The 17,313-nt window shown below is 40.0% G+C and overlaps 4 protein-coding genes across 4 annotated transcripts; 2 read left to right on the plus strand and 2 right to left on the minus strand.

Annotated features, from left to right (window-relative positions):
- Window positions 1-1,754: 1,754 nt before the first annotated feature.
- On the minus strand, window positions 1,755-3,427 carry her11 (hairy-related 11). The gene is made up of 4 exons (XM_029276583.2): window positions 3,341-3,427; window positions 2,883-2,978; window positions 2,685-2,778; window positions 1,755-2,559 (listed from the first exon to the last, which is right to left on the minus strand). Exons 1-4 carry the CDS (start codon window positions 3,392-3,394, stop codon window positions 1,889-1,891), a joined length of 915 nt encoding a protein of 304 aa, XP_029132416.2. The 5' UTR covers window positions 3,395-3,427; the 3' UTR covers window positions 1,755-1,888.
- Window positions 3,428-6,345: 2,918 nt separating this feature from the next.
- Window positions 6,346-7,681, plus strand: her5 (hairy-related 5). Its single transcript, XM_020629650.3, has 3 exons — window positions 6,346-6,457; window positions 6,545-6,640; window positions 6,767-7,681. Exons 1-3 carry the CDS (start codon window positions 6,410-6,412, stop codon window positions 7,238-7,240), a joined length of 618 nt encoding a protein of 205 aa, XP_020485306.1. The 5' UTR covers window positions 6,346-6,409; the 3' UTR covers window positions 7,241-7,681.
- Window positions 7,682-10,638: 2,957 nt separating this feature from the next.
- On the minus strand, window positions 10,639-13,333 carry pfdn6 (prefoldin subunit 6). Its single transcript, XM_020629641.3, has 4 exons — window positions 13,149-13,333; window positions 12,886-12,956; window positions 12,637-12,761; window positions 10,639-10,932 (listed from the first exon to the last, which is right to left on the minus strand). Exons 1-4 carry the CDS (start codon window positions 13,210-13,212, stop codon window positions 10,815-10,817), a joined length of 378 nt encoding a protein of 125 aa, XP_020485297.1. The 5' UTR covers window positions 13,213-13,333; the 3' UTR covers window positions 10,639-10,814.
- Window positions 13,334-13,548: 215 nt separating this feature from the next.
- On the plus strand, window positions 13,549-16,557 carry mmgt1 (membrane magnesium transporter 1). The gene is made up of 4 exons (XM_020629640.3): window positions 13,549-13,692; window positions 14,401-14,453; window positions 14,562-14,665; window positions 15,700-16,557. Exons 1-4 carry the CDS (start codon window positions 13,614-13,616, stop codon window positions 15,854-15,856), a joined length of 393 nt encoding a protein of 130 aa, XP_020485296.1. The 5' UTR covers window positions 13,549-13,613; the 3' UTR covers window positions 15,857-16,557.
- Window positions 16,558-17,313: the final 756 nt, after the last annotated feature.

The raw sequence follows: 17,313 nt of genomic DNA on the forward strand, positions 1-17,313 counted from the left end.
CCCTGTTGGGCAGCTGCTTGGAGAAGGAAACTGTAAATCAAAATGACGCTCTTTTGTTAAGGTTGTTGGTCCACTTTTTCAATGTCATGAGAGCTAGATCCCCATTCACTGGTCTCCTATTTACGTAAAACAACCACCGGTTAATGAGCTGGACTAATAAGAACTCATACATCAGGAGGTTGATCATAAGACTAACTACAGGCTAATCATTCAGTCCTCTTACCACCACTTAGTAAGACGGTTACTGTTTGAAAGAAAGCAGAACTTTTTTAAACCTCTGCAGTGTGTTTCGTGTCCCAAATAAACCTGAAGACAACATTAAACTGTGCTCATAGTGTGAATGGTAAATAGACTTGAGCTTGTATGGCCCTTTTTTGTCTTCTGACTACTCAAAGCACTTTTACTCCACAGGTCACACCTACACATTCACACACTGATGGTAGAAGCTGCTATGTAAAGTGACCATCAGAAGAAACCAATCCCATCCATACACATTCATACGCTGCAGAAGAAGCAGTGAGAGCAACCTGAGGTTAGGTGTCTTGCTCAAGGTCACATCAGACATGTGGCTGCAGGAGCTGGGGATCAAACCCCCCATCCTTCCAGTTGAGAGACGACTGACTCAACCAACTGAGCCTCAGCCGCCCTGAATCTGGTTAACAAGGTAAAAGTGCATAAATCACTAATAAGATCTGATACAGGATGGTTACAAATCATTTGTATATCATGTCTACAGCAACACATCAGTGAACTCATGGTCTGTGCGGGAATAGACAACCAGCACTTCTTTCAAATTGAAGTTATGAATACAGAAGATTAATTCTGGTTAGTTCAGCAACAGACTTGTACTCATGTTTAATTGTTTTTATCTATCACAGCCAGTGACGATTCTAGAGTCTGGTGGGGCCCTATAGGCAAAAATCATTTAGGGCGCCCTCCAACGAGCATTTATCACCATTATGTCTGCCAGTGTCTAAATACTTACTCCTCTTCCTCCTTTTTCCCCCGTTTCTTTTTTCTCTCCTAAAGACGTGTAATTCCTCTTCATTTTTCTTTTTTACTTTCATTGACAAACTTTGGTTTTTACTGCAACAATGCAATGCTTAGCAGGGCAAAGAGTGAGTGCTGTCAGATGGGTGTCCCTTAGAAGAGAGGTTTCCTACTGTCAATGCAAAATTTGCACATTTTTGAGCCACTGCTTTGGTTTAAGTTTGTGAGCCCTCAGGCGCCCCCTACTGGTCTGGGGCCCCAAGCAGTTGCCTGCCATGCCTGATGAAGAAGCACCTCTGATCACAGCTAAATGTGTCTTATTGTTTCTTTCTGTACCCACTTTACTCTCTATTTTTCCTTTTTAACTGTTTTAACCCTTTATTTACACAAAAGCTCTTCTAAGGACGAGAGTTAATGATCCACTATAAACACTATGATACTTCAATTCAAATTCAAAAAACTTTATGTGTCCCCGGAAGGCAATTCAAAAGCACACAGAGCAGTAAATTAACAACAGTGCAGGTAGACTAAACATTTTAAACCTAAAATATAAAGTGTCAATTTAAATACAACTTAAAGCTTAACTTGAAATACAAAATATATAAAGAGTAGATATAAGTGGACAGTGCATTAGATTGCTGTTTTCAGTTTTTCTGTGTTCATTGTATCTGTCCCTTTCAAACAAAAGATAAAATAAAAATGTTAGAAATGAGACTTATGAGACTTATTAAGTTCATATTCAAATTTTATTTACAAGAGAAATACAAAATATAGACATTTTTAGATTATATATACACTATACATTCCTGTCATGGCGGGTTTTCATCCTCATCACTGCAAATGATTGCAGTTATTCACAACTCAGTGTCTCTGCTCTTTAAAAAGTCTCTGGTCCACTTCAACAGAACCAAGGTCTCCACATGGCTGAGGGAGAGTCGGGCGGTGACCCCTCCCTCGCTGATGGGTGTGTGGGGGGTCTGAGTGTGGTGAGATGGGGGCAGTGGCCAACAGGTGGGCCAGGGTGAGGGACTGTGGGCGAGAAACTAAAGAAAGAGGTGTTGGAGGACAGAGGTGACAGGCTGGAGGGGAAGGAGAAGTGAGAGGTAAATGACGGGAAAGGAGGAGAGGTGGCGTATGTGGAGAACGACGGAGAGAGCCAGGGAGAGGGAGGAGGGGACAGATAGTCGTGGCACGGTGTGGAGCACGAGTGGGGCTGAAACGGAGAGTGAGATGGAAACAGCAGCTTGGTGGAATCGTCTCTCCTCTCAGATGTGCAAATTGAATCCATAGATGTTTCCTCCGACCCTTTGGTCATGTCTGTCACGTCGTGGCTGAGGTCTGCCTCCGTCCTGCTTGTCTGTTGGTTCTCTCTGTGAAGCTTCAGGCCCTCGATCAGGCTCGTCCTCTGTGTCGATGTTATTTTGTGCATGTAGCTGCTCAGCTGGGCCACACACTGCTGAAAACCTGCGCTCTCTATGTTACAGAGCAAAGGAGCTCTGGACTCTGAGTGATGAGGGTCTGCCACAGGAGTGAGAGTCTTCATTTGACCGTCAGTAAAGTTTGAGACAACTGCAAAGACAACAGAAGAACACAGCAGTGCAGGATTAAAACACTGAGTTTATTATAGCAGAAACTGATTTAAATGTTTTTATCATTCATATTAAAGGGCTAATTGAGTGTTTTGTTTGTCTAACCGTTGCTCAGATTCCTCCCTTCTGTCCACTTTTGAAGATACTCCACAGCCAAGTCAAGAATCTCTGCTTTCTCAATCTTAGGGTTCTGCAGACGCTGTGGGTGATAACAGTAAGAGGACAAAAGCATTTCATCATTAGGGGGGGTTTGATTCACTTACATATTTCAAGTTGCAGTGACTTTTTTTTGACATGACTTACTGGATCTGAAGTACGATTCAGCAGCAGACTTCTCAGTTTAGCCAGACTTTGATTTATTCGATCTCTTCTTTTCTTTTCCACAACTGGTTTCAGAGCCTGGAAAGGGATTCAGAGCATCATGTGAGGAGGGTGAGATGTGGTCACTTATTAAGTTACCCTGGCTGACCAATGCGCCTGACTCCTTTTATATCAATGTATGCATACATTTTTTTCATGTACAAGTAACTCCTTAATGTTTATTAATTAATTAGTTAAATAATTCAAATCAACTCATTGGTCATCGTGATTACATTTGACAATTACAATGTTAACTCAAACAGAATCATTTGTTTGGGACTTATTTAAAGACGACGAATAACAGATTTATTTGCATGAACAAAGCAATATATTAATTCTAAATTGATACAGAATTATTCACTTAAGTTAAGCGCCTGAATAAGTCAATTAAAAGTTCTTACCCTTTTTCTACTTCTGCCATCCTCCACAGTTGGGTCCTGTTGTTTCCTGGTCATGTTGCTCTTTCGGTCCAGATGTCCTCAGTGAAAGCTGCAGTAGTTTAAACAGCCGGCTGGTGTCTGTGAGCGATTATAAGGAACCTCAAGCTGCATCTGATTGGCTGACAGGTGTGAGTGACGACACTTCGCGGATACTTTGCTCAACTCACCCACTTGTGATGAAAAACGAAACTATATTCTAAGTCTCTTAAAAAAAGTAGTTTTTAACAAAAATAAAAATCCAATAATCTATTGGCTAACATATAAAGTAATGATGATTTCATAGGACAGAATAGAAAACCTTTATTGTCATTACACAATAAGTACAATGACATTAGAAATGCTTCACCTTAAAGTGTAAAGACAATCAGGCATACACAGCTACAAACAACTTCCATTTAAGTAAGAGAGACAATTTATATTTAGGAAACATTGACAGCAGATAATGTTGGTTCAGAAAAATATGCCACAAGTAAAGATTATAAATACTGCATAGGCTGAAATGTAAATATTGCAGGTAAGTAAGGGTGGGAAAATACTATTTCTAAAAGAGGTTAAAGAGAAAATATGTATGCTCAGGTAAAGTAATCATCAGACATGTTGACGTTTTATAATGTAACATCTAGTCCTATATCTCTAATGACAGGTTCAGCCAGCGCTTTTTAAAAGCATTTCATAACTAGAAATAGAATTAAATATCTGAGAAGTACCTGTATCTCCTTAATGTTTATTGATTTCGTCCTACTTAATGCACCCCATAACGTGAGACTATGGGAACCTTCTCGTGGGAACCGAAACGAAGTGAGAAAGTGAGCAGCTTGGAGGACTTTTTTACGATGTGTGAGACATCGACACTTTGCATCATGCCTCAGTGAAAGAGGGCCAAATGAGAACTGAGTTGGACCTAAAGTAGAATCTTAACTGCAGACAGACTCTTTAGTTCATGAATAGTTAAGCACATGAAATGAAATAAAACATGTAGACAGACAAACCTATATGATTAAAAAATGAAGGCAGGCTAATAAATCTATAGAGGCTTTAATGAGCATAAGGGAGCATGCAGGTCATGTTTGTCTTTCGATGTGATGAAGTGTGAGGATGATTTTTACACCTGTGTGCAAAGTGTGCGCTGCCTCGGGTCAGCCTGATGCCTCGTGTTTGGACTTCACACCAAATCCTTTTAAAATATCAAACAGCTGCTGACTCCTCTGCTCCGTTTGATTTGAACTCTCTCGTCCGTGTTGCCGACATACCCGACGGCTCACGATATTGGAAGGACACGGTCCGTTTCTCTGCCACCAAAGGACACATTTACTCTAATTAGTTTCCATCACAGGCTCAGACGAGCACATTATAGAACTTATTTATGGGGCGGGTCCACGTGGCTTAAACCCAGGAGAGAGAGAGAGAGAGAGAGAGAGAGAGAGGAGCTGAAAAGTCTGTGTGCAGTACAAGCCGCAAGATATGTTCATGGTTGTCACAAATTAAGCTAAACTACACTTAATGTTTCTCAGTAATAGTTATTGTCTTGTAGGTTATTATAGTCGTTATATTTGTAGCCTATATATTTGAATAATCATTTTTAAATCATAATTTTTCTGCAGCCTACTGCTTTGGAAACATGGATTGCTGGTCTGTCATGCCAATAAAGCTGATTTAATGATTTAAATTGGATTAAACTGAGAGAGAGAGAGAGAGAGAGAGAGAGAGAGATGTGATAAACACATTCAATTATGTTCACCAAAACAAAATCGGCAAAAAAGTAGGCTAGATAATATTTAGCCTTTAAATTAGCTTTAATAAAACAGGCCTGTGTGTTTTTAACAAATTTGAAAGTTTTTGCTTAAAAAAATCCACTTCTGAGGATGTGTTTCCATAGTTACCAAGAGATATCTCTGGGCCTCCACTAATCGCCCTAGCTCTTTGATTGAAAACGGAAGTATCAGTGCCTCTGAAAAGCCACTTAATCTGCGGGATCCCCGTGATCCGATCATCCCAGTGTTATCTCAACACTTGAGCCTATAATGAGGATCAGGGTGACCGTAAATGCAGTGCGAAGAAAGCTACATACGAAAAGACCAGTCAGCTCCAAACTGGAAAAAAATGACAGGACATCTATAGGCTATAAAAATATAACATTACAATGTTGAGTCTGCACAGAACTTCAGTCCAGTTAAGAAGCCCTCTAAGCACCACACCTCCACTGAACACAGGTCTGTAACAACACACAGGTTGAGGTGTGAATGGAGCAATTTGGCTCTACAACACATCAAGCGTGGTCCTTTATGAGGGTGTCGTGTGTGTGTGTGTGTGTGCGTGTGTGTGTGTGTGTGTGTAAAATCAATAAGAAAAAATGATTCCCACGAGAACTTTTCTTAACTATTACATATTTATGGTTTTAGTAATTCACTTGTATGGAATTTAATGATTATTTAACTGACATGTTTTACCGACCAATGAATGTATATCGTTATTTTGCTACTGCATCAGAGTTCTGTGAAGTCCAAGACAAATTCCCACTGGGACAATAAAGTTAATCTTATAATAAATAAATAGGCCAGTGATAACACTTTTCCCTGCATGCTTTGCTCTTTTAAATTTTCTGCACCAGCAAAGTCATCAAAATACAATCATAGAATAAATCTGAGTCTCTTAAACTTCAAGACATTTTAGTTTCACTTGTATTAAACATTAAATACTCCGATATTATTTTGTACCAGGAAAATATGAAGGCTATTAGGCTATTATTAGTGTAGGCCTAACTTTTAATGACGTAAAAATGAATCGTGACTGACCCTATGACATTAACCTCGCTCAGTTTCGCTTGAAAAATAAAACAGGCTGAACAGACTGAAACAAATCCAAATGTGTTTTTCTGTGTCAAGGCCGCGTGCTGCTGAATGAATGAGAGGCGTGACCCCCCTGTGGGCGTGGCTACCTGCATGAACATCAACAAAATGCAATGAGGACGCCGACGTGCCATTTTGGATTTTGTGTTTACATCGAGGAAAGACACGAGAGCAAGCTTAGAGCATGAAGGCTTTATCTTCACCAGAGCATCACCAAAGGAATATGAGAAGGGTAAGCTGCTGCACACTGTGTCACCAATAACTTCATGGAAAATGTTACTTCGGGGCAATTCAGTAATATTTTATTTTCAATCTCCAGGTGTCTAAACCGGTGATGGAGAAACGCAGACGTGAGCGGATCAACCAAAGTCTGGAGACTCTGAGACTGTTGATGCTGGAGAGCACAAACGATGAGGTATGTTACCCGCAGTGCGCATGTTTATGACTCACACAAACATACATATGCCTATAAATAGGCCTCTGCTAGTTTAAAAATGTTTCTCTTGCGTAGTCATTAATATGTCTTATATAATCTTTTTAGAAGCTCAATAATCCAAAGGTGGAGAAGGCAGAGATCCTGGAGAGTGTGGTACAATTCCTAAAGACAGACAAGGACGTGAAGAGGGGTCACCGCGCCATAAATAAAGTCCTGTCCAGAGATCAGAGACCGACCACTGCCCGCCGACAGAACTACAGTAACGGCATGAGGTCCTGTCTGCTGAGGGTCAGCCACTTCATAACCAGCAAGAGGGACTCGGGAGAAACCGATAAGGGTGCAGTTCCAGCGTCTTTTGCGCATCCCGAGCCCCGGACCCATCACCCATCTTCTGGACAAATCCACTGTGCTTTATCGCCCACTCCCGATCCGGCTGCTCGGTCTCCCCTCCATCACCGGGCCACCGGCTTTTCTCATCCAAACCAGACCCCCATGACTGGTCTCCACTCTGACACCAAGCTGCTTTCCCCCACGGCAGCCTCCACGCACGATCCTGTGTGGAGGCCCTGGCCTCAGTGACAGACACTTTGACATAGATTTTATATGAAGTTTGTGTAGCAGATGCTGACCGACTTTGTAAATATGTGTTTATGTTGTACAGCTTGAGATCTTTTGTACAGTAAAGATATTTTACCGACAGATTAGATTTCATTCAAATCTGGGATAGGTGATTTATGTTTGCGCCACGCACGCATCACTTTTTTTTTTACCAAAGTTTTTTTTAGATGTAAATATGTTTTATATTTTTTACTGCGACATATCTGCAGATGAATGATATTTTTTGAACACACGTGAACACATTTGGTGTTGCGTAATGCGTGCGTAAAATCGAAATATTTGCTTTTACATGAAATCTATTTTTGCTATTTCTACTTGTTTGTGATAGGAATTAAGAGATCAATTGGAATCAATTCTACTCTTCTGCTTCTCCTTTGTCCTCACTTACAATAAAATCACGATTTCCTGATATTCCAGATCATTCGAGTGGCCTATTTGTTGCGTGAATGGCATGTGTTCGAGCGGACTTTGGAGCTATGGAGTGGGACATCCAAAGCACAGTTAGCACATACTTCATCCAGGCTGGACAGCAGTTATGAAAGATTCGTCCTTTGACATGCTAATATCAGGGAGCCTGGTGCTTTTGTGATCTAAAGAGCAGGTTTTCAGATGTACAAAAGTCAGCTTGAGTGGTCGTTCGCACACTTACTAGCGTCAGACCGCCTTGGGTGGGGTATGCAATGTGCCAAGTTTCACAGAAGTTCACCCAACAACATGCAAACCAGCCAAGTCAGTACAAGTCATAAATCATCTCAATGTATCTACCCATCAAATTTGTCCACCAGTTTGGCACACAGTTGTTCTCAATTGCAATGGATTGTGTGCATGCTATTGTATAGAGATCTCCATGCCTTCATACAAAGGATTTGTTCTTGCAATAGTTCGTACATCCTCATGTGCAGAGTTGGTCTATGAAGAAGTTTAGAGAGATCAACCAGCCTTCTTCAAGTGTCTATCCTATTTAATTCTTGTTACATTATACATTACCATCAATGAAGATGTATAAATAAATAAAACACATAAGCCTATGAAAAAAAGAAGTGTGTTAATGGCAACTTAATTCTGCTTTTTAGCATTTCAAATAGGCCTGAGGGCCTATGGCTACCTCTCAATACACCTCGCCCTGAAGCTCTCAGAGGGGGTTAAACAACCTGTCCTATAGAAGTTCTCTTTGACTATTTGAAGGAATAAAGTATATATAACTCGACATATTGTGCTGGCAATTTAAAAACAAAGACATATGGGAGGATGCATATAACTGGAATATTACGTTAGTTGATAAGACTGAAACGTTGAAACAGATTTTAGTAAACTGTTTTTAATCTGCACTAATTCAAGCCATACCCTTTTGTTTTTGCTTAATTCTAATTCGTTACATTGGTTTGGTTAGTTTTGGCTAAAGCTCCATGTAATAGGTCTATGTCCATGCTTGCAATCTGTCGATATACAAATTCCTTCAAAGGCTGATTCTTCAACAACCTTCACCAAAGCAGGTGTTAGTCCCGCATGGTTAATCTGTAACAGGATGCTCTTTGAGCGTTTTAAGATTAAACCCCTCGGAGGAAGACCTGAATGGCTAAGTAAATCAATTAAAGCCTAAAGCCAGATAGGTATTTTACCAGTCTAAATGGAGATTAAACGGGACCAGTGATAAATCCACAGCAGTGTATAAACTATAGGCTAAGGATTATTCTACAGCGGATGTAACTGCTTAAAGGTTTCCAGTTGTGGTTTAGCCTGTGAATCAAAACACGACGACTCTGTCCCATGTCTTACTGTAGAGTGCCATTTCACTGAACTCCATGGGAACTTTTGCTTTGAGCATGAGAACCTGTTCACACTGCTTAACATTTCAATCAGATGCTTCTGTTGCTTTTTATCACATCGACGAGAACGCAATAAACTCAAAGTGATAAGTCACCTTTTGGCCTCTTCAACCATGTGAATCACGGAGCACTAAGGTCAACCAAATATTCATAAAGCATTAACCAATGAACCTTTGAATCTACAGTTTTTGATACTTTAAGAGGATAAGCTTATAGTTTATTAATCTAGTTCACGATATGTTTGTTACAGCGTGGACGTGTCACATGGGGTTAATAATTTAGTAATCCACAGAGTTGGTTTAGGTTCTTAAACAAATAGGACTCTTTTTATTGTATGATAGTAGAAATGAAGAAAATATTTGGGCTACAAAAGGCCACGTGTCGGCCAGCTTTACAGCTGCAGTCTGCATGTTATAAAACCAGCGCACCTCAAGGTGTTAATGGTTATAAATCCAGCACACCTCAAGGTGCTAATGGGTCTGCTGCCTCCCACGCGCCTACGGTGATAGGCTCGTGCACGAAAGCTCTTGGCGTTTGTTCTTTGGCGGTGAGGGTTTTTTTGGTCGAGTTTAAAAATAAAAGTTAGACTCCTGTTTTATGTCGCCTACAAAGAACAGACTGTAATTCAATGCAGCATTATTAAGTTTACACAGTCCAAATCTCATTCCCAAAAGACTGTTATTTAAATAGACTCAGACGATACAGCAGAGTGGATAAGACTGTTAAATGCTAGTGTAACATGATGAAAATGCTTTCATATTTTCTTCTGTCATTTTGTTATATCCGTGTGTCTAGTTAAAATAAGTTAATTTGCATTAGTATTTAAGTTAATTTAAATTTCTAAGAGTAAACAGTAAATACTGTGTTTTATTTACCCTTTAAGATGAAGACACTGGCCCTTTAAGAGAGGCTCAGTGCAGGAGACACAGAGGTGTGTGTAGGCTGAAAACGAAGTGTGTAAAGCTGTGGGGCATTTTTCTTAAATAAAAGTTGCAAATAAGTGAAGATGGACGAGTTCTGACCGGTTCATTTCAAGGGTGCAACACTAGCATGCCGTCGTTGTTATCTGCATGGATAAAATAAACCCTGCACCCAAAGTTTTCGAGGTAGATCTTCAACATGTTTTTTTATGCGATAGTTAAGATGTTTTTACGTAAGTCATATTATTTTAACAATACAGCGAGCGCAACAGGCGGACTATCACGTAAGTCATGAGAGGTCAGCTGGGTGTCCTTAGTTTGCATTCGTACTTTAGACGGTTTTGACTTTTTAAGACCATTGAAGACATTGTTGGAGATTATTCATGTATCCTAAATCCTCCGTTGGTGGTACACGGCGGGGGAAAACACATTCATTAATGTGAACAAAGCTGCACTGCTGAGCCTTTTTCACTGCAGTGAGGTGTAGGGAGGGTCAGTGACTGGACAACATCTGCTGGGTGGCCTCATACCTGCCCCACCAATTACAGTCCACACAACATGGTGCTGCTGTGGTGAAACAATCAGCTCTGCTTAGACAATAAACATTCAAAGGTTGGACTATGAAAAACAGGTTTATTAGTAATAAGACAAAGTCAGAGATACAAGCAGAATTCACTCAGACTGATGTTTAAGGCTAAAATTATATAATCCACTTCTTTTTATCTGTCTGTCTGTGTGTGTGTGTGTGGGGGGGGGGTTTCGGTGTGAGCTTGCTGTTGGATCACATGGTCAGACTTTGCCAGCCATGCCTTGAGCTCGCTGATATTCTTGCTGTAAACTGGACAGGAGTTCTCGATGCTGTTCAGATTTCTTTTCCATGTCTTTCAGGAGCGCCTCGTACCGCTGACTGTTACACGATACAAAAAAATATAGCATTAGAGACACCAGAATGAATCCCATTTCACAAACATCTATCTTTCTTTGATATGTGTGTGTCTAGCCAATGAGATGATTACACTTACAAATTATGAAACAATTAAACAGCACTCAAACTACAGCCTACACACTGTTAACTGAGTTTATTCAACAACACTTTGAGGCTCCTGTCTGACTTTCTCAGTCATCCTGAGACCAGAGAGACACCATGAGGACCATGCTGTCCATCAATTTAACTCTTTACTGCCCTCTACATGCTAATGAGCAGGATTACACAGCTGAGCCATGCAAAAAAATCCACATTGGGCTATTTAGTAGTAGTCAGGTGTCTGCCTTTACCATGAGTGTATTTCTAGTCCATGTTGCCATAGCGCCCGTTGAAAATGCACAATGTAAAGAATTAGTGGTGAGTACATTAGAGTAAAATAGTATGATGTTATCTAACAGAAGGAGTTATTACATTTAACGGGATACTTCACCCATTTGCATTAAGTTTTGTATCATTAGAAACCTGGTCGTATTTTTGAATGGTCGTGCTTCCTGCCCTCATTTTCCCCTGAGATGGGAAATCTTTGTATTTCTGAGTCTGAAAAGGAGCTTCAAGTGACGCAAAAATCGCCATTTTGCATCATCGGAAGCGGTTGTGGTAAGCTGGGTGAAACTACAACGCTAGTTCCTCATATTTTCGACCACTGAAGCTACAGACCAATCACAGATCAGTGGGTGGGAACTCACTGCCAGAATCAAAACTTAACGTCCGCCATATTGCTTGGAAATAATTATGTTTCAACTTCAAACTGATATGGATGAAGGGGATTTTGAAGGTATTGTGCTGCCTTTTTCTCAGCCAAGAAGGCACCAACTTCAAAATGTGTAACATTTCTACTACATATATGACCCAATGTCAATACAGATTCATGTTTCAATGGGTGAAGTATCCCTTTAAACTGAGGAAAATTACAGGGTACGATTTTGAGTTCTGTTTGAAATATATCTCTTCAAAGTCTCTATAAATGAAACAGGCAGCAGAAATGTGTTTCCTACAGAAATCCAAAGGGAAATATCTAGTCCTTTGTTTCGAAAGGAGGCAACTGAGTTGGTTTAGGCATCCTATTAGCATGCCTGAATATAGCATAGCTCTATTTGATGTTTCTCATGCTACAGTAATGGGCTCCACTGCCTCCAGCAGTTACTTAAATAAATATGATTTGTATAGATCCATTACAGCTTCATCAATTAGTCGAGTTGTATTTGTATAGCACTAAATCATAATAAATGTTATCTCAAAGCATTTAACATAAAACAGGTCAAGCCCATACTCATTCTTATATTATTTATACGGACCCAACGCAAGTCCACCATGAGAAAGCACTTGGTAACATTAGGCTTCAGTGACAAAGAACAATGATAGAATATCTATTTATTTGTATCAGTGGTGACTACTGACGATCAGATGTGATCAGCTCAAGCTGCAAGTTAAGTCCTTATAAACTCTGTCACCACACAGATGGAGGGTAAACGGCTCATGATTAGAAATAACCCATATGGACAGAAACAACACTGGATTCATTGGGTTTTTAAAGCATGGAAATATCAATCTAGCCCTACTTAATGCAATATGTCAATGTGGTGCTAAGGATGGTTGCAATGTAGGATGAAAGACAACAGGACTCACATCTCTCCATTGATGTACTCCAGCCTCTTAGTGACGGTGGCTTTGGCTTCATCCAGGTCTTGTTTTACTAATACTGGACCAATCAGCTTGTATACTGTGTTTGTGCTGTCCAGCAGATCTAGCTCCTAGAAGACACAGAGAAATCAAACCTTACATGAAGAGCATTACATGGTTGGAAAACAGTGTAACAACAACAATGTCAACAGTGGAGTAGGTGAGTTTTCTAAAGATAAATGAGCTGTGGGTTACCTCTTTGACAATGTTGTTATCAGTCAGCTGACTCTCCAGCTTCTGTCTGGCTGACATGCTCTTACTCACATCTACAAACAGAGCAAACATTACAAGTAAAATCATCTTTTCATAAAAACAGTATTGATAATTTATTGGGAGTATCGTTGTAATCATGCTGAATTGTTCATAAGAAACATAGACTGAGCTCTTATCCTTATAAGGGCTGTTAGCTAGCTCGCCACAACATGGCACTAAACCATGCATTGTTAGTCTGTACCTACCTTTCTGCATCCCTGTATATTTTTCTAACTCCGCTTTCAGTTTCTTTTGAAGGGCCTCTGCCATGTTTGCGTTTGACCAGGACGTCCTACAGACTTGATGAACACAAAGATATAAAGAGAGATGACAAGCTAAGTGTGCTATAACATGTAGCTCTGTTGGCTTACAGGAAAGGGCAGCGGCACGAGCACATGATAGCATACCCTTTCAAAGTAAAAGCCCGGATTATTTTCCTAACAAATAATGGGCGAAAATAAAATAAAAAGCATATGAATAGAACATCTGAAACCACTACAAATTATTACAAATGCATGATAAATTATATTTGTATTATGTCTATTGTTTTAATCGATTTAATCTTGTGTTTTTGTTTTTTTTTACCCTGTCATGGTTCCGGCAGTTTACGACATTGTTTTACGACATTGTTTTACGACACTGCATACAGTTCCTCTCAGCACTGGTTCAAGATGGCTTCGTCTTTTTGGAAAGGTGTTGTCGGCATCGGACTTTTTGCCTTAGCCCACGCAGCTTTTTCAGCCGCACAGCGTAAGTGTTGAAACGTGGTGTGAAAACACGCTTCTCCGTGTGTTTTTCTAACCCCGGAGGTCTTTGTTGGTCGTTGAGTTTCGGCGACAGAGCAGCCGGCTGGGCCTTTACGGTCCAGCAGCGAGCTAATAAATGCTAGCGCAGCTTAACCCCGTCGAGAATCACTCACAGGAGACTGAAACCTCATCCTCCATCTAGACTGGACAACTGACAGAGCGAGTTACCTTTAAAATGTTGTCGTTTGGACACGAGTATGTTCATCTGCCTTCCTTCAGATGGCGAAGTGTGTCAATTAAATCTCTAATGCCGTTAAATTTACAAATTGTCCCTGCACTCATGTTCACTTCATTTGTCTGTCTACTCGCAGTTATATTGAATAGTTTCTGCTGATATGTCTACACTCCTGCACTTTAACATATGTATCACTGATTGCACAGCTCCCTATGTAAATACTGTCCATTACATTTAATCTTTCATATTTAAGACTAGTAATGCTTAGTTAAATCCTGGTTGTATATATTCACATTCTTAGTTTTGATATTTTTAGTGCTTATTTACTTTGTATTTAATATTATATTGTGTTTAGATTTGCTAACATTGTGTTTTTTACTCATATTGTGTGTTTGGACAACCTGCTGCTGTAACGCCACAATTTCCCAGTTTTGTGATCAATAAAGTAATTCTATTAAAATGTTTCTCCCCCACCAGATCGGTCATACATGAGACTCACAGAGAAGGAAAACGAGACACTACCAATTGATGTGAGTAACTTTCATGCTCATTCAGTCTTTTTTTTAATTTTTTTTTTTACAACAATCTCTAAAGTGTTGTCCATGTTTACATCAATGTGTCTTATTACATGTTTTCAGATTGTACTACAGACCTTGTTGTCGTTTGTGATGACCTGTTATGGCATTGTCCACATTGCTGGAGAGTTCAAAGATATGGACGCCTCCTCAGAATTGAAAAACAAGTGAGTAGAGTCAGAGCACCACCACCTTGACAACATGTTTGTTTGTGTCCTCTGCCACAGAGGAAGCCTGCTCACCACCTCAACCTCATTTATAGTAACATAACCGTGGTTCAATTCCCACTGAAAAAAAATATTGAGCCCCTTTTAAGTTGCAGTAAGTTATTCTTTGACCAGTGTGTTGAGAAGGCCAGAACAGAAAAAGATTGTATAAATGTGTGTCTTGTTTGCTTATAGACAAAATTAAGTCACAGATTCAATCACCATTTTCTGTCCACTGGTGCCAGTTTGTTTTTTTAAATGGGCTCTGTGACTCATTAAGATCTAAGGGAAAGCAAGTTAGGAACCACAACAGCAGCAAGGCTTCTTGAAGCGGTTTCATCTGCAGTATGAAATTTGCACATTATTTGATGTTACTTTGTTCTTAGGCTAAAAAAAATGGGCACAAATTAATTGGGTACATTCTGTAAATTTGACTGAAACCAGTTCCTTCTTATTATTAGTAACAATTTATTCAGAAGAATAATAACCATCATTCTTGAAATGACCTGCTTTTACAACTAACCATCTAAAGATGTTTGGGTTAGTGGATGACAATGTTAAAAATAAAAAAGAACAGCTGCAAGTTTAAAGCATGCAAGTGAACCTGGAGTGATTATACACCATATACCCTCGACATCGCCCAGCCCTACCCTCACTTCTTGCTTCATCGTTTTATCGCTTTTTAACGAGAGCACGTTGTAATATATGTTTGCTGTGTGTGATCATGGCTGTGGTATTTTGATATGTTAATTCAGTAGTGTGACAAAACATCCCAACAAATGACGAGAAAGCATCATGTATGAAGGAGGCTCGTGCATTCAGGGTTGGTTCGCCTTGATGTATGTCCTAAGGTTTTATTCCTTCATGCCTTTGATGTAAGAATATAAATAATATTATAAAAGTCATGGATTTTCCCTGCAGCTGCTGAAGTTAGTATTTAATGTGTACAACACCTCACAGCTTTCTTGTTAACGTCCCCTTGTTTTTCTCTCTAGAACATTTGATACGCTGAGGAACCACCCATCGTTTTACCTCTTCAATCACAGGGGTCGGGTGCTGTTCCGCACGCCGGAGGAGGAGCCCTCCTCTGTACGCAACCAGCAAGCCCTCCCCAACCCCATACGGTTACGCAAGCTGGAGCATTTGCACTGAGACTGGCCTTTCCTGCCTGTAACTTCATTGTCAGATAAGATTTTGTTTTCTTTTGTTAGACAGAGGGGACGGAGTGAGAATCCCTCTACTTTAATTTGTATTTGTACATAAACTAATATGCTGTCCATGCATCTCTGTCCATAGAAGTGGTCTCCACCATATTCAACACTGACTGTGCCAACCCATCAATTTTTCAAGCAGATTTGTTTGTATATACAACAGTATGTTATTGCTTTGGAGTCTTGAGATACAGAGACATCTTCCCTTGTTGTCCTCTCTGAACTGAAGCAGGATATCGCAGTCTTTTCTATATCCTATGTATGAGGGGCATGAGACCGCCTGTTTCTTAACCGTTTCCTTTCAAGCACACATCAGTCTTTAGCAACAGTCTGCGCGAACTTCTGTCAACTCAAAAGAGTTTTTTGTCAGATGAATGGGGATATTGTATATGTGTTGATGATTTCCTCGAAGCAGACTCGTCTCTACATCCTGTATGCATTGAAGCGGTCTGCTTCAGGAAATCAACTCCAGCGGAGATGTGCGAACAGAAACCTCTAGGCAGCCGCTCTGATGATACTGTGAACATAAACTAGAAAGCGCTGGTACATTCATCAGGGTGACGTTTATTTTTTTTCCCTTCATTTACGTTTTGTTAAGATTAAACAGATGTTTATAATTTAATAAAATGCGTACTGATTTTACATTGCCTGTCTGTGGTTTTTTTGTCCATAATGTACATTTAGAGACTAGTGTTTGGATCAAACCTGCAGAGGGCTTTTCGAGGACAAAACGAGGTCATGTCAGTGGTTTATTATTCTGACATCTTTCTAATCAATTTAGTGAAAATGATAACAAAAGCATATTGTGACACTGATGAAGCTCCTTGTTCATAGAACAGGATGTTTTTAAAGAAACAAGGCAGAAGCTGCGACCTTGTTACTGGACTCTCATCACAAAATGTTCCCTCTAATCAGTTGATCTTGTTGGACTCAGGGTGGCAGTGTGAGCTTTACTTTCAGACCTCAGGAGAGCTGCAGCCATACACCAGTCACACATCAATCTCAAATCTCCAGTTGAACTCTTCAGCCCATTTAGCTGATCTAGGTCCTTAAGTTTTAACATTAAAACTCATTTGAGAGGATGATGGTTTAAAAACACTCTTTAATATAAAGGTGTTTCATCTTTTCTCTTTGTAGCCCACATTTCATCAGAATGGACACTTACAATATTAAATAATCACTCTTTTTGGGTTTTCACCTTTTGGTTTTGTCCTCATAAATTAACAGAATCAAATTCATTCTTCCAACCTCTGAAATTATTCAGGTAAAAGGAGGGCAAATGGCTGAACGGACGACACCCAGTGCACATAGGCATGTACCCGAGGGCGATCCTAGAGTCTAGTGGGATCCTAGGCAATAAAAAAAAAAACTTAAGAGGGCCCCTCCAACCAGTGTTCA

This window comes from Labrus bergylta, chromosome 9, assembly GCF_963930695.1.
Source record: "Labrus bergylta chromosome 9, fLabBer1.1, whole genome shotgun sequence".
NCBI classification, from domain to species: domain Eukaryota; kingdom Metazoa; phylum Chordata; class Actinopteri; order Labriformes; family Labridae; genus Labrus; species Labrus bergylta.

Excerpts from the sequence above, each read along its gene's own strand:
- pfdn6 (XM_020629641.3), bottom strand. The coding sequence starts at position 13,212 with ATGGCAGAGGCCCTTCAAAAGAAACTGAAAGCGGAGTTAGAAAAATAT. Across the intron at positions 12,957-13,148 it reads ATATACAGGGATGCAGAAAG|ATGTGAGTAAGAGCATGTCA; the intron begins GTAGGTACAGAC and ends CTCTGTTTGTAG. Across the intron at positions 12,762-12,885 it reads ATAACAACATTGTCAAAGAG|GAGCTAGATCTGCTGGACAG; the intron begins GTAACCCACAGC and ends TGTGTCTTCTAG.
- her5 (XM_020629650.3), top strand. The coding sequence starts at position 6,410 with ATGAAGGCTTTATCTTCACCAGAGCATCACCAAAGGAATATGAGAAGG. Across the intron at positions 6,458-6,544 it reads ACCAAAGGAATATGAGAAGG|GTGTCTAAACCGGTGATGGA; the intron begins GTAAGCTGCTGC and ends TTCAATCTCCAG. Across the intron at positions 6,641-6,766 it reads TGGAGAGCACAAACGATGAG|AAGCTCAATAATCCAAAGGT; the intron begins GTATGTTACCCG and ends TAATCTTTTTAG.
- her11 (XM_029276583.2), bottom strand. The coding sequence starts at position 3,394 with ATGACCAGGAAACAACAGGACCCAACTGTGGAGGATGGCAGAAGTAGA. Across the intron at positions 2,779-2,882 it reads TGAATCGTACTTCAGATCCA|CGTCTGCAGAACCCTAAGAT; the intron begins GTAAGTCATGTC and ends TATCACCCACAG. Across the intron at positions 2,560-2,684 it reads AGGGAGGAATCTGAGCAACG|TTGTCTCAAACTTTACTGAC; the intron begins GTTAGACAAACA and ends TTGTCTTTGCAG.
- mmgt1 (XM_020629640.3), top strand. The coding sequence starts at position 13,614 with ATGGCTTCGTCTTTTTGGAAAGGTGTTGTCGGCATCGGACTTTTTGCC. Across the intron at positions 13,693-14,400 it reads AGCTTTTTCAGCCGCACAGC|ATCGGTCATACATGAGACTC; the intron begins GTAAGTGTTGAA and ends CTCCCCCACCAG. Across the intron at positions 14,454-14,561 it reads ACGAGACACTACCAATTGAT|ATTGTACTACAGACCTTGTT; the intron begins GTGAGTAACTTT and ends ACATGTTTTCAG.